The sequence below is a fragment of the Pristiophorus japonicus genome, chromosome 13 (genome assembly GCF_044704955.1).
Source record: "Pristiophorus japonicus isolate sPriJap1 chromosome 13, sPriJap1.hap1, whole genome shotgun sequence".
NCBI classification, from domain to species: Eukaryota; Metazoa; Chordata; class Chondrichthyes; family Pristiophoridae; genus Pristiophorus; species Pristiophorus japonicus.
Window position 1 is genome coordinate 56,058,634 of NC_091989.1, and position 14,464 is coordinate 56,073,097.

The 14,464-nt window shown below is 43.4% G+C and overlaps 1 protein-coding gene across 5 annotated transcripts in view; it reads left to right on the top strand.

Moving 5' to 3' along the window:
* LOC139278583 (copine-8) overlaps positions 1-14,464 on the top strand; it is a 435,806-nt gene that overhangs the window by 362,348 nt on the left and 58,994 nt on the right. For all 5 annotated transcript variants that reach the window (XM_070897510.1, XM_070897511.1, XM_070897512.1 and 2 more), the window contains one exon: positions 12,585-12,766. In XM_070897510.1, coding sequence (XP_070753611.1) covers positions 12,585-12,766 — 182 coding nt within the window. The remainder of the gene's footprint in view (positions 1-12,584; positions 12,767-14,464) is intronic.

Sequence of the window (14,464 nt, forward strand, 5' to 3'; positions counted from 1 at the left end):
CTAGTGTGGTCTAACCAAGGTTCGATACAAGTTTAGCATAACTTCCCTACTTTTCAATTCTATCCCTCTCGAAATAAACCCTAGTGCTTGGTTTGCTTTTTTTATGGCCTTGTTAACTTGTATCGATACTTTTAGTGATTTGTGTATTTGTACTCCCAGATCCCTTTGCTCTTCTACCCCATTTAGAATCTTATTTTCCAAGTAATATGGGATCTCTTTATTTTTATCACCAAAATGTAATGCCTCACACTTATCTGTGTTGGATTTCATTTGCCAATTATATGCCAATCTGCAAGTTTATTCATTTGTTGCAGTTCTCCTCAGTATTGACTATGCCGCCCAAATGGGTGTCGTCTGCAAACTTATAAATTGTGCTTTTGATTCCAAAGTCTAAATTGTTAATATAAATTGTGAACAACAGTGGTCTCAGCACTGATCCTTGTGGAACATCACTTCTCACCTTCTGCCACACTGAATAGCTACCCTTTACCCCTACTCTCTGCTTTCAATCTTGAGCAGGGAGGTCTTACTGCAGTTGTACAGGGCCTTGGTGAGGCCACACCTTGAATATTGTGTACAGTTTTGGTCTCGTAATCTGAGGAAGGACATTCTTGCTTTTGAGGGAGTGCAGCGAAGGTTCACCAGACTGATTCCCGGGATGGCAGGACTGACGTATGAAGAAAGACTGGATTAACTAGGCTTATATTCACTGGAACTTCGAAGAATGAGAGGCGATCTCATAGAAACATATAAAATTCTGACGGGATTGGACAGGTTAGATGCAGGAAGAATGTTCCCGATGTTAGGGAAGTCCAGAACCAGGGGTCACAGTCTAAGGATTAGGGGTAAACTATTTAGGACCGAGATGAGGAGAAACTTCTTCACTCAGAGAATTGTGAACCTGTGGAATTCTCTACCACAGAAAGTTGTTGAGGCCAGTTTGTTAGATATATTCAAAAAGGAGTTAGATGTGACCCTTATGGCTAAAGGGATCAAAGGGTATGGAGAGAGAGCAGGAATGGGGTACTGAAGTTGCATGATCAGCCATGATCATATTGAATGGTGGTGCAGACTCGAAGGGCTGAATGGGCCTACTCTTGCACCTACTTTCTATGTTCTAAACCAGCTAGCAATCCATTCTGCTACTTGTCCTCTCTGCATTCCCTGACCTTATTCATTAGTCTATTATGTGGTACCTTATCGAATGCCTTTTGAAAATGTAGATAAGTTACATCTACTGCATTACCCTTGTTTACTCTCTCTGTTACCTCTTCAAAAAATTTAATTAGATTGGTGAAACAAGAGTTTCTCTTTTGAAATCCATGCTGACTTATATTTTTGGTTTCTAGGGCTAGATTTTGGGCATATATCCTCCCATTTAGCGCCCATTTAATTGCTGAGAGTAAGTTTACCGCCCATATTTAATGATAAATGGAAACTACCGTCCGATTATCACCCATTTATTGCAGGCGAAATTTTCGGCATACAGGAATGAGCTGAACCGCCCGCCCACTTTTTAAAAATATAAAATCTGACGTCATCACTCATGCAAGGCCCAGAATATTGTTTATAATGGAAACTAGCGCCCAAATATCGCCCAGATTATCGCCGAGTGCTACTTTCGGCATTTTGTCCATATACTACCCAAATGATCACCCACCCAAAAGGACGCTCAAGAAAAGCTTCACTCACCTGACCTTAACCCGGTGGTCTGGACGCCATTTTGTAAATCGGAGAAAGTTTAATAAAAGGCTGCTTCAAGTTGATGGGAGCATTGAAGTAATTCATGAGTGATTTTAAGGGCATTTTAGAATCTTTCCAATCATCTAATCACATTGTGGTCAGTTTTGAGTTTATATTGTGTTTGTTGAGGACAATTTAACAATTTTGAAGACAGATTAGGGCATTTATAGTGATTTATACTGATGGGCCCTGTAATTTCTCAGGCAGTATTGATGACTACTCACATGCTGCAGAATAGAAATGGGAGAAAGTTCATCGAAGAGCATTATGTGCCCAATCAAAGAGGTGGCAGACTGCTGAGGAGGAGAATACATTCAATGCATTTACAGGGATAAGTGATCATACCTGGACTTATCCGATAACATTTGCGTTAGAAGGCTGCGCTTCCGAAAGGAGGTCATCAGTGAGATATGCCAGCTAATTAAGGGAGATCTGCAGCCTACCAGCACCATCAGGACCGCACTGCCCATTGAGGTTAAGATTACTGCGGCACTTTCCTTCCATGCATCGGGCTCCTTTCAGGCCTCAGTTGGTGACATTTGCTGCATCTCTCAGCATGCCACACATTGCTGCATTCGAAAGATAACTGAAGCCCTTTACACATGCAGGATCGACTTTATAAGCTTCTCTATGACCAGGAAGGGACAGAGTGAGAGGGCTTTAGGGTTCTCGAGAATAGCAAACTTCCCCAAGGTGCAGGGAGCAATAGACTGTACGCACATCGCCCTGCAAGCACCTTTACAGGATGCAGAGGTTTACCGTAACCGAAAGGGATTTCACTCCCTGAATGTGCAGCTCGTTGTCGACCACAAGCAAATAATCATGGTAGTTACGCAGCTGCAAGACTGTTGCATCAGCAGCTCATAAATGAAAGCTTTGCGTGAACTTACTTTGGTGTCAGTTATAGTTGCGTTACGTTATGTTTCATCCTTGTCTGGCCTGGCCATTGTTTGCAACCCTTGTATTGATGTTTAACCTTATGTTATTAGAAGACACTGCACAACAATTGTAAAATGAATTAAAAATCTTTAATAATTTAACAATTGAGGTAAAAAAAAATTTAAACAAACTATATAACACTCATCTCCCCCCTCCCCCCAACCCCAACATTCACACAACAATAAATTTTCTATAACGATAAAAATATAACAGTACAAAAACCCCTTCCCACCCCCTCAACATTCAACAAATTTTTAATAACAATAACAACAAGCAGCACCCCCCAACAGTCAACAATTTTAATAACAATAAAAACAGTGACAAGAATAAGGACCCCCCTCCCAACCAAGTGAATATCCCCCTATCTGTGGCCATGCTTCTCTCTATCCACCCTCCCCCGTCGTAACCCCTCCCCTTCCCACTTATGCTCCCCCTTCTACCCCCACTAATGCAAAGTCGTCTTGCAGCAGGACACCTCGAGCGCTGTTGGGGGGCGGGATGGCATTGGCAAATTCAATTCTTGGGCCCCAGAAAACGTCTTCTGGGTCAGAAGCAACTGCTTCCTCCTGACTCGTATCTGTCGACGTTGGTGGTACGTGCAGTGCCGTATCCCGAAACCATCGCCTGCCGCATGGCATCGATGGAGTCGGCCGTTCGCCGCGTTGCCGCAACCATCTGCCCCATGTCCTCCGAGATGTGCGCAGATAGTGCGGCAATGTTGCCGGTCAACCCACCAATCGCTTGGAGGAGCTCTCGACCAATGTCGATGCTCGCCCTCAACAGAGACTCCATGTCCTGGTTCACATCTGCCCGTCGCTGTGCATGCCTACCCCGCCGGCCCAACCTCTGTGGGGTCGGCGTAGGTACTGGACCACTCAGAGCGCCCTGCTGCAAGCCGCTTGGCCCCGCTACTTCATCCGTTGAAGATGATGTGGCCGCAGGTACTGCAGACCCTTCAGTTGATGCCTCAACCAGCGCGGACCAGTACAGTTGAGGCTCATCATTTTTCTCACTTGTATCTTCCCCCGCGGTCAGCACGACCTGTAGCAAGCTCGGAGACCTCCGTGTGGCCGGAGCTAATGTCCCAAGTGTCCCAGGGCAGACAGTGAGCCAGGGCAGCTCTCCCCCAGTCCAGGCTGGGTCACTGTGTGACTGACAGTAGCCGGAGAGACTCACAGTCTGGGCAAAGCTGAGTGACCCCCTCAGCGCTCGGTCATGCTCCCTGTTAGCGTTAGTGTTTTCTTAGAAGAATCACTCAACACTCAGAGTCGGTTCCAATGCCTGGCGGCATTTAATAACGCTCAGCGGGGAGGAAACACACAGGACCGTATCCAGGTTTCTCTCCACAGAACAAAGAGTTACATGTACCTTTATATGTTTCACAACAGTTACAAAACAGTTTACTACAGTTACACAGCCCATCACGGCTGGACACAAGCCAATCACAACGATTATAGATTACATATAGGTTCTTTTAACCCAATAGAATTCTCCTAGTATCCAGGGAACCATATGTTCGGTTATTGTCAGCTTGGGCTGATCGATGACTTTATAGGTTCTCTCCCTAGTTCTTTCATCTGGGAGAAATAATTGGTATATAGCCTTGTTTACAGCAAATGGTTTCCCTCTTATCTTTCTTCCTGGGGAATTAATTGGTTTATGGCCTTGTTCACAGGAGATGGTTTCCTTCTTATCTCTGTCTTCCCAGGCATTCCTACAGTGGGCCTCACAGGGTTATTGCTCGGTCAGTGAACGTTCAACAGTTCACAGCTTGACTACCTGATTTCCCATCATGCCTGGGCAGCCATTTTATGTGTGTGTCCATTTAAGCTTATGTGAGTTTTAAATATCCAGCAGGTGCCTAATGCCTAAGTCTATATATATATTTCTACTCTCTACAACACTCCCATCCACCAACCTAACAAAAAGGAGACGGTGCCCAAGTTAAAGAGTTGTTCACAACACACAAGCAGCGATATAATTTCAGAATTCTCCTTCTAAACTAAAGTGGTAGAATTGGCGAGTGTTTGTGGTCTGTCCATTTTTAGTCATTCCTTTGGACCCTATTTTCGATCAAAATGTTTAAATAATAATTAATATTGTCGATTCAGTTTAAGGCATCTGCGCCAGATTACGAATGCACATTTGCAGGGAATGGTTCCTGGGACACCTGCCTTCCCAGGGTTAGTATCCTGGGCCCCGCCCTCCCGGGGTCAGAGTCCTGGGCCCCGCCCTCCCTGGGTCAGAGTCCAGGGCCCCGCCCTCCCATGGTCAGAATCTTGGGCCCCGCCCTCCCGGGCTCAGAGTCCTGGGCCCCGCCCTCCCGGGCTCAGAGTCCTGGGCCCCGCCCTCCCGGGGTCAGAGTCCAGGGCCCCGCCCTCCCGGGGTCAGAGTCCTGGGGGCACAGGTTCCGACCCCAGTCCAAATCTTACCAGGGGTTCTACCCAAGATTACCCAACTTAATTACAATCCGGCAGATTTACATTCTAATTAATGAGTCAGTGCATCATTACAATTATAAATTTAATAATTTAATACTTACTCTTGCAGATGCCACCAGACTGTTTCAATGCTTGTGGCACTGGTTTGGCTCTCTCACATCGTGGGATGCCGAAGTTACCACTTCGGCGATGTCCGCCCATATTCGCTGGTATACCCGGGGACGGGAAGGGGGGGGCGGTGGATTTCCCACGCCCACCCCGGGTTAATTGGCCCCACCGAGTCTCTACCTCATGGACCAGAGTTTCGTTGGCTTCATCAGAAAAGGCTTCTGCCCTCCTTCTCCCTGCAACCTCCGCAACATCACTCTCTCCCGACTCCTCATGTTCTATCTCCATTGCCTCGACACAACCTTTCTTCTCTCTTTCCCACCCAATGTCTTCTGAGCATGCGCAGATGACCCCTGACCTCCTGAATTGCAGGAAAAGTTAATTGATTGATAAAATATACCGCACATGCGCAGAACGGCTATTGCTATGGACGCCAGCCTTGCACTACTGAATATATCGCTATCGTCCATTTCACATTGCTAAGGCTATCACCCAAATTAAAAAGGCGAAACTAGCGATTTTTAAAATGGGCGATATTCCGGCGATCCTGAAAAATAAAACAACCAATAATGCTGGAAACATCATCCCTTGGGCGATAGCAATAATAATGGAAAGTCTAGCCCTTGATGCTCTTCCATTTTCTCCTTTAGTCAGGATTCGATTATTTTTCCAACCACCGAAGTTAAGCTGACTGGTCTATATGTTCTATCTCCCTTCTTAAATATAGGTATTACATTAGCTATCCACCAGTCCTCTGGCACTACACCTTTTTCTAACGAATTATTAAATATGTGTAATAATGCCTCTGCTATCGTTTCCCTAGATTCTTTTAAAATGCATGGATGTAATCCGTCTGGACCAGGAGTTTTCTCCTCTTTGAGTTTCATTAGTTTATTTAATGTCTCTCCTCATTTTATTTTAAATGCACTTATCTCATTACAAATCTCAGTATCCAGTGCCATGTCCACCTGTTCTATCTCCCTGGTAAACACTGAAGCAAAGTAATCATTTAATATCTCTGCCATCTCTCTATCGTTGCCTGTGGTATTTTCCTGTCCCTCCCTTAGTGGCATATGTAGAGCAGCTGGAACCAGATTGCGGGGTTATGGGTGAGGTGGCAAGAGCAGGGAGGGCATTGGGAAAAGGCATTGATACCAAAGTTGCCAGGAAGAGAAAACTGCAAGGGTGCCTAAATGACACCCAGCTCCGCATGCAGGGAGAGGCTGAGGACCAGCCTATGCAAACATGGCAGAGGCCTGGAATCAGTTTGTGAAAACACCAAGGAGTTCCGGGAGCAAGCTGTGACAGTTCATGGAACATAGATTCTGGTTGGACTGGAAGGAGGTATTCAGCATGTGCAACTGATGCAGAAAACCTGAACAGGTGGACCTAATTTGACATACATTCACAGAAGCCAGAAAATTTGGCAGTGAGGGACAGGGAACTTGTGCACGTGCAGAGGTCCAATAAAAATAGGTAAGAAAGTTCCAGATTACTAACCAAGCCACAGGAATAGAGCATAACCCAAGCCCTGGGTCCCGAAGAGAAGCGTGATCTGTGATGAGAGAAATTGTGGAAGAATTTCTAATCATGGACACGTTTGAGTGATCTTATTTTGCTAAATTGATTGTTATTTTTAGCTTTATATGGAAGGGGTTCTGTGTAACCAAAACAGCCAATCAAAATGCTTGTAAAAACATTTTTGAGCGATTTTATTGGCTTTTTTTTTTACAGTGGTGGTCTGATTGGTAACCTTTGCCTATTTGTTTAGTGAATGAAAGTAGTGGAGTTCCACAATTGTGGTTGACTGCTAGAAAATTAAAGGAAACCATGTAGGAGCCCAGTCATGTTTGGTTATGTCCATCACGGAGACAATTCTACGTCGGTCAGGAGACTGGTGACAAACCTGAACCGGGTTGACTAAAAGCTCATGATACAGATCACTGAGATCACTGAGATCCTTCAAGTCCAAATGTAACGATTCAGTCAAGTTTGTAATGAATGGAAAGACAATCACAGGTCGGGGCAGATAAAGTTGACCGCGATCCGATACAGGCTGTGTGGAGCGGCGGGGACGATTTGCTCTTATACACTGACTCAGGTTCAGACTAGTTCTGTCTCCACCAATACTGTAGTTTCTCAAAATAGTCCTGCGGATGATTGATGACCTTCTGAAATAGGGGCATTTGATATTCAGTTAGTTGATCTAAGCTGGGGTGACCATTGAGGTGTTACAACTAGCCTTTGGGTTAAGAAGGGAAGTTGCTCAGAGTCCCCACTCTTGGGCTAGAATCTTGCCAGTGCTCAGAGGGCAGGTTTGGAGGCCGGTCCGCTGTCAAAATCTAAAAGGTTAACAGTGGGGCGGTGTCCCACTCTGAACCCACCTTCTTGTTAATTTCCCAAGTGCCACCTCTGCCTGCGGTTTGCAAACCCAGCACTAAGCAGACGGTCAGGCAATTGAGATACTGCAGCATTTTACCAGGTCCCAATGATTTTTCCAATTTTTTTATGAGGTTCCCGGTGCTCGGGAATCATGCCAGGTAAATGTGTCGAGTTCTCAATGACTCTCCATTGCTTTGAATAGTTGACAGCTGCAAAAGTGGTATAAAAGCTACCATTTCGCAGCTGTTCAATTTCCAATCTTAGGAGCTGGAGCCTTCAGGAATTGGAATATACTTTCCAGCTTTATGGAGGTATAAGATGCTTGCAGTGAACGCTCCATCCAGTGTTATCTCCTTGGAACAACCTCTCTCACCATTGACAGATCGCTTCTGTCATCTCAACTTCAGGTGCCATCTAATGTATCAGCAGCGGTGCCCTTGAAAAAAAACCTCACCTTGGTCCTCAGAATCCCACCACAATCAGCCCCAACACCACCAGGCACACCAGCATCACCAACAACAACACCAACCTTCTCTGCAATCACCTGATTCCACACAGGACACAGGGCATCAGCATTCGGGCACATTGCTGCACAGGACGCCAGGTATGGCCTCACTATAGCTAGATTTACTTCACTTGACGCTGTACACCTTGGCTGCCACATGATGCGCCAGGTTGGCACCACCCCTCACTAGCTCCATAAAGCATCCCTGCAATGCCCAAGCCATTCCTTTCACACTCATCACCTTTGTGGGGGTATACCCTTATGTCTCACCATTCACTACAACTCATTAACCCACTTGCAAAGGTGCACACAAATCTGTCCAAGAACACAAAGTGCTGAAAATAAAGATTTCAATGTTTGACAACACATTAGCAGAAACTCTACATGAACATTGGCCAAAAGACGCAAGTGTGTTGTTAGTTGGTACGATTGGACAAGGCTAAGGGGTGAGTGTGAGGGGTGGCTTGTGAGATGAGGATGTGATAATGTAGGTGCAGGGAGGGATGGATGAAGGTACAAGGTTAGTTGGTATGGGAAGGATGTGCAGGAGCAGGGTAGGGAAGGCAGAGTAATGGGGATGTGATGAGTGGCACAGCAGGGTACGGTTGAGTGTGGCTTTGTGCCGTTTTGTGATCTACTGAGATCATTGAAAGGTTTGCGCCACTGCAGCCAGGTCCTCCTGATGACTTCCCTGCTTGTGCACTCCAATGCAATGTGCAACCAGGCTGCATGGTGTTCTGGGAAGGTCTCTTCCACCCATTGGAAGGGAAGAGGACCTCCCTGCATGTTGTGACTCCCTCCATAAGCACCTGGAAGGAGTGTTGAGAGAGCCTGGATGTGCACCTTTGTGCAGTGCTTCTTAGTGTTTGCAGCACCTCAGTGCTGCAGAACACTGACAGCACAACTGTCGAAATTAATGTGGGCATAGTCCCTTTAAGGAAACCAGCTGATGACGCATCATCAAATAACGTCATCACACCCGTTTCCTTTTAATTGGCTGGGAATATCGCAGGGTGGACTTAACAAGTCCCATCAAGGTAAAATCACTTAGAGAGAGCTGGATGAAGACGGGTGCAGGGTTCCAGTCCGCCAGTCCATACCCGAAGTCGCCCGCATCACTCCCGACTCGGTAGGAAAAATCGCGGCCTTGATTTCTATCCGGCAATCCATGCTCTAAATGTGCATTTGTGGACTTTGGGTGTTGACAGGATTGGGCTACATTGTGATTCCCACCTCCCAATGGTCAACTTTCCTGTCAAGTACACGAATAATGGTCACATCAATGGGGTAAGTGAGGGTGAGCAGTGCTGTGGAACTGTATCCTAACAAGGAGGCACTCGTTTAGTAGAAAATAATCAGCACAATTGTGGTGAAGAGTTCAGTAAAACCTAATGGGTAAATAGCACCCCAAAAGTCTGCAACCTTTTTAAAAGTGCCAGAATCCCCACCCCTAATAAACCAAATGTTTTATTGTTTGACAATTGTAAACTAATCAAATAATAAAGGTTAATAATGAATCACTATTTTTCTTTGGGAAATACAGAAATATACTCAGCCAATTAAATAGCTTACAGTTTTTTTTCAATAAAGTGTAGTTACCTTGTCAGTTGTTATTCTGTTTACCTAATTAGAATCAGATAAAATTTGCTTTTAATTGCTCTAGTGGTTTTAGCTGCAGCTGCTCCGAGAGCACATCGATCTGTGTGCAACCTCCTTATGGCATTCAGGAGGAGCCAACTCTGATGAAATTCTGTACTGAACGTCTGCCTTAAAAACTGTTTGCACTGAACAAAGAAAAGGAAAATAGAATTTGTTAGCATAAATATTTGAGAATATTATACTCAGTGCAGATTTTAATAAACTGGGACCTCCAAAGGATTAAGAGCTTTATAAAAGCACTTAATTAATGCTCTTCTTTTGTATAAATGCCCTTGTGTATGCAGGAAGTCAAAAGGTGCTTGCTTGAAACTAATTAAATTGTTACAGTTGACTCGTGCTGTTATTAAAATGTGTTTCACTGAGAAGTTATTTTACATATAATGTCAGTACTGGAATAGAAATACGTTGCATTCAACAATGGATGCCTTGCAGTTGCAATTGGGCTACATTTTCCACCTGTTCGCTATGAATGGGTGAAAAATCTAACCTTATGTTGAAGTAAAAGGATCAGATATTTGTGTGATAGAAGTGGGTCTCTATCCTACATCATACAAAAAGATAAAGTACAGCGATATTTTATATGATTTTTTAGTTAGGCTAAGGCACTGGGAAGTTAAAATAGAGCTTTGTCAGTATTTTTATTCCATTCACGGAATGTGGGCGAAGGTGACAAGGCCAGAATGTATTGCCCGTCCCTAGCTGCCCTGAGAAGGTATTGGTGGCCCTTCATTTTGAACCGCTGCGTATCTTTGTGATACTATTAGGTAGGGTGTTATTCTTTATAGAAGTTTGATACCACTGAGTGACTTTCTAGGCTACTTCAGACAGAAGTTAAGAGTCAACTACATTGGTGTGAAACTGGAGTTACATATGGGCGAGACCGAGTAAGGAAGGCAGGTTTCCTTCCCTAAGGACATTAGTGAACCAGTTGGGTTTTTACAACAATTTGACAGCTTCATGATCACTTTCACTGATACCAGCTATTTATTTCCAGATTTTTCAAACTGAATTCAAATTTTCCAGCTGGCATGATGGGATTTGAACTCGTGTCCTTTGGAATACTAGTCCAGGTCTTTGCATATTTAAAAGAAGTAAATTAATTTGAGTCATAAAGGGAGAATACACAAAGAACTGTCTGGCATCCAAATCTAATAAGTCAATTGATGTTTGATTTGGTCATTGTTTGTTGAAGTTGCTCACATATGCAAATTAATTTTGCCTTGGGTTTGTTGCTGTAGGAAATAATTCAATTTGAAATATTTCTTATTGTTTATCCTGCAGCTCCACAGACCGCTGTAGCCTACAGCGTATGTAATAGAGTAGTGCAGTTCACACAGACAGAGGATCAAATTAATCATCCAAATTCTCAGTGATCATACCATGAATTTTGCAATGGTGCAGTAGAAAATCACAATACGAACATCAATGTCATTATTCTCTGTGCAATACGCAATGTAGCTTGACGTTCACTTTTAAGGGTGGTTTTTACTTGCAGACCTAGCGTGCAGTGGGATATAATGGTATATTGGGCTGGATTTTCGGCTTTTTGCGTTTTCGCCCGTTTCCGATCGCAATTCACGGCGGAGCGAAAAATTTAGCGCTGGGCTCTCATTAGTGTCAGAGTGAGGAACCTTCGGCAAATGAAAGTTAACTCCAGCGTTGCACCACAGACTTTGCACATGCGCTTTTTTTCCCCCCGTGCTTCTGGTCTCCTGTGGTTCGCGCGCATGCACTGTACAACTGGGACTGAATCAGCCATTTCTAATTTGGAATTCAATCATGGAGGAGGATGATTCCAGACAGCGTGCCAGGCGCTTCAGCCACAAGGCTAATGAAGCTTTAATGGGGGCTGTGGAACGGCCCTCCATATTCAAGAGGATTTGGAGAGAAATAGCTGAGGAGGTCTCTGCTTCGGACACTGTGGTCAGGACTGGAAACTCACAAACGTCACAATAAAAAGTATGCAATAACGCAGCGTTCTTCTCCCAATCCTTTTAATCACTCACAACTGCAACTTTATCCTTAGCTTTCCACATGGTGCCGTTAGCACCTGGTGCACCCTGGGTCCATCTGGTTTTTCTGGGCGAGTCCTCGGGCGGACGCTAAATCGGGCAAAATGCTCGAAAATTCTGCCCGGGGCATTAGTGCAGCGATGCATGACGATTTACATCATTCCAAGATATTGGCGGGGTACTGTAAGTTTTAGTGCCGCCGTAAAACCATTGGAGAAAGTTCCACCCAGGCGCAAAATCCTGTACGCCTTGTTTCACGCCCCCCAAAATAATTTTTGTGCCCCGCCGAGGCGCTAAATGGGGCTTAAATTAACCGAAAATCTAGCCAATTATCTTCACAATGCGTACTGTAAATATTTCAAAGTCTTTAAAATTAACAGCATAGAAGGAGGCTATTCGGACCATCGTGTCTGTGTCAATTCCTTGAAAATTATTTACTTAATCTCTTTTCCCTGTCCTTTTCAATTTTTCTCTACCAATATTTAGCCATTTTTCTTTTAAAAGCCATTGTGGATTCTGCCTCCACCGTTGATTCCGATAGAGTATTCCATGTTCTAACAAGCCGCTGTGTGTAAAAAAAAAAAGTATTACATTAAATTTAAAAAAACAATCTAAGCTCTTCATTCTTTTTGTAATTAGCTTGAACTTCTGCTCTCTGTGGTAAATATCGATTTATCTGCAGCTGATATATTGACACAAAAATGTTGGCAAGTTTAATATAGCCAGACTTTCAATATTACTTTTTGTCTGATTTGCGATTTTGTTTGTTATATTTTCAAATTATTTTTATTACAGGTCACCCTGCTCAACCAACCTCTCTCCATTACATGAACCCTTATCAGCTTAATACTTATGCCATGGCATTGAAAGCCGTCGGAGAAATCATTCAGGATTATGACAGTGACAAGATGTTCCCAGCTTTAGGATTTGGTGCCAAGTTGCCTCCAGATGGAAGAATTTCACATGAATTTGCTTTGGTGAGATGATTTTTTTTACAAATATTTTTTCTCACAGAAAGTATGTAGATGACTATTAACAAATCATTTGGCCTTAACAGTTGTAATGTAAGGGTTACAGTTTTTCTGCTAGTTCTTGAATCATTTAATTTGTTACATAATTATTTGTGGTGGCAGAAATTAAGGATTTATATCAGATTACTAAGCTAACGATAGTTGTTGATATTGATTGAAGATCACCAGTATGAAAAACAAGACCATAACCCCTTGAATTAACTATTTTGTACTGATTTGATTTGGTGTAAGTGTAAAGCATTTGCAATTGTTATTGAGCTTGCTTTCTCAAAGAGGCCACAACAATAACTGGTGTGGGAAATGTCACATCAGTACAGTATGAGGAGCTTTTAACCCATGCTATACCAAACCTGGATGTATTTCCTGACACAAAGGGGGTGACTTTCATCTTCACCACTTGGATGGTGACCTCCCAGAGTGGATCACTCACCCAGCCTAGAAGTCTCCCGTTTTTTCAACCAATTGAAATCAATGGTTGAAAGTCAGGCCGGTTCTACAATGAGAAGGCAATTTACTCTGCTGCATTATCACCCAGGCAGCGAAGTGGCAAATTATCCCCAAAATGTGGAAATTGGGAAATTGAGAAATGTTCCATTTCCCATCGTAACATGCTGAACCCTGATTAGCGGAATCCCCACTAAATTAAAGATTACTAATAGAGCAGCCAACATGCTCAAGAGGTATCCAGTGTTACTTATGATAAAGTTATGATTTAAGCAATCTACAGTATGCTGCTTTTAAATTGACAAGACTACATGAAGGCCCATAGTGTAGATCACCACATATTTTGAAAAGAGTAGGGGGTCGCTTTTAAGGTGACAAAATCAACCTTAATGGGGTGGTAACGACCTCAAAATGGAGTCAGTAGACTTACTGCCCCGTTTATGCCAACACTCTGCCCGCTGCCACTTATACAGGGGCCTACCAATGGGTGGCTAAAGCATCCGCCTGTTTGAGGCAGTAGGCCCCTTTTAATGTGCAAATTATGACACTTGTATCCTACATAGAACAAATACAGGAGGTAATAATATAACACGTGCAATTTGTAAATCATTACGATAAATCAGACTAACGGAACATATCAGAGCAATTTTTCAAATTGAGCATGAAGGTTAAATTCCAACACAAATGACAAGATTAAATTATTCTTCAACATTATGATTATCAATTTAATTGCTGGGCTTGAAATTCATGGAAGTCCATAGCCCCTGGTTAACAAAACATTAATAAAGCTACTAGTTTCAAAGGCTGGAAGAATAATTGGTTGTTTTTATTGCATTTGGAGATTTTTTTGAGGGAAGTATATCTGTTCTACTGTTCCATGCTTAAAAACCACAGTCACCTCTTAGAGAATGTGAGAGTTTCACTACACGGTCAACAAGCAGAGAAGTTGAATTGTCCTGAAATTTGCCACTCTTCAGGAAGTCATTCCTGAAATCTGAAAGTATCACCACTTAAAATATAAAGACTGAAATAAGTCAAGTCTGGAGCTGCTGAAAATTTTTGCTCAGCTGTTGAATTTGATAACTACATAACCTAACGGGTTACCAACAAGGGTAACTTATTTTTAGCTTTTGAATATTGGGAGTACTTTTTCCAAATAATTGCTGTTCCGAGTAGTTTCCTTTAGAAACATAGAAGCAT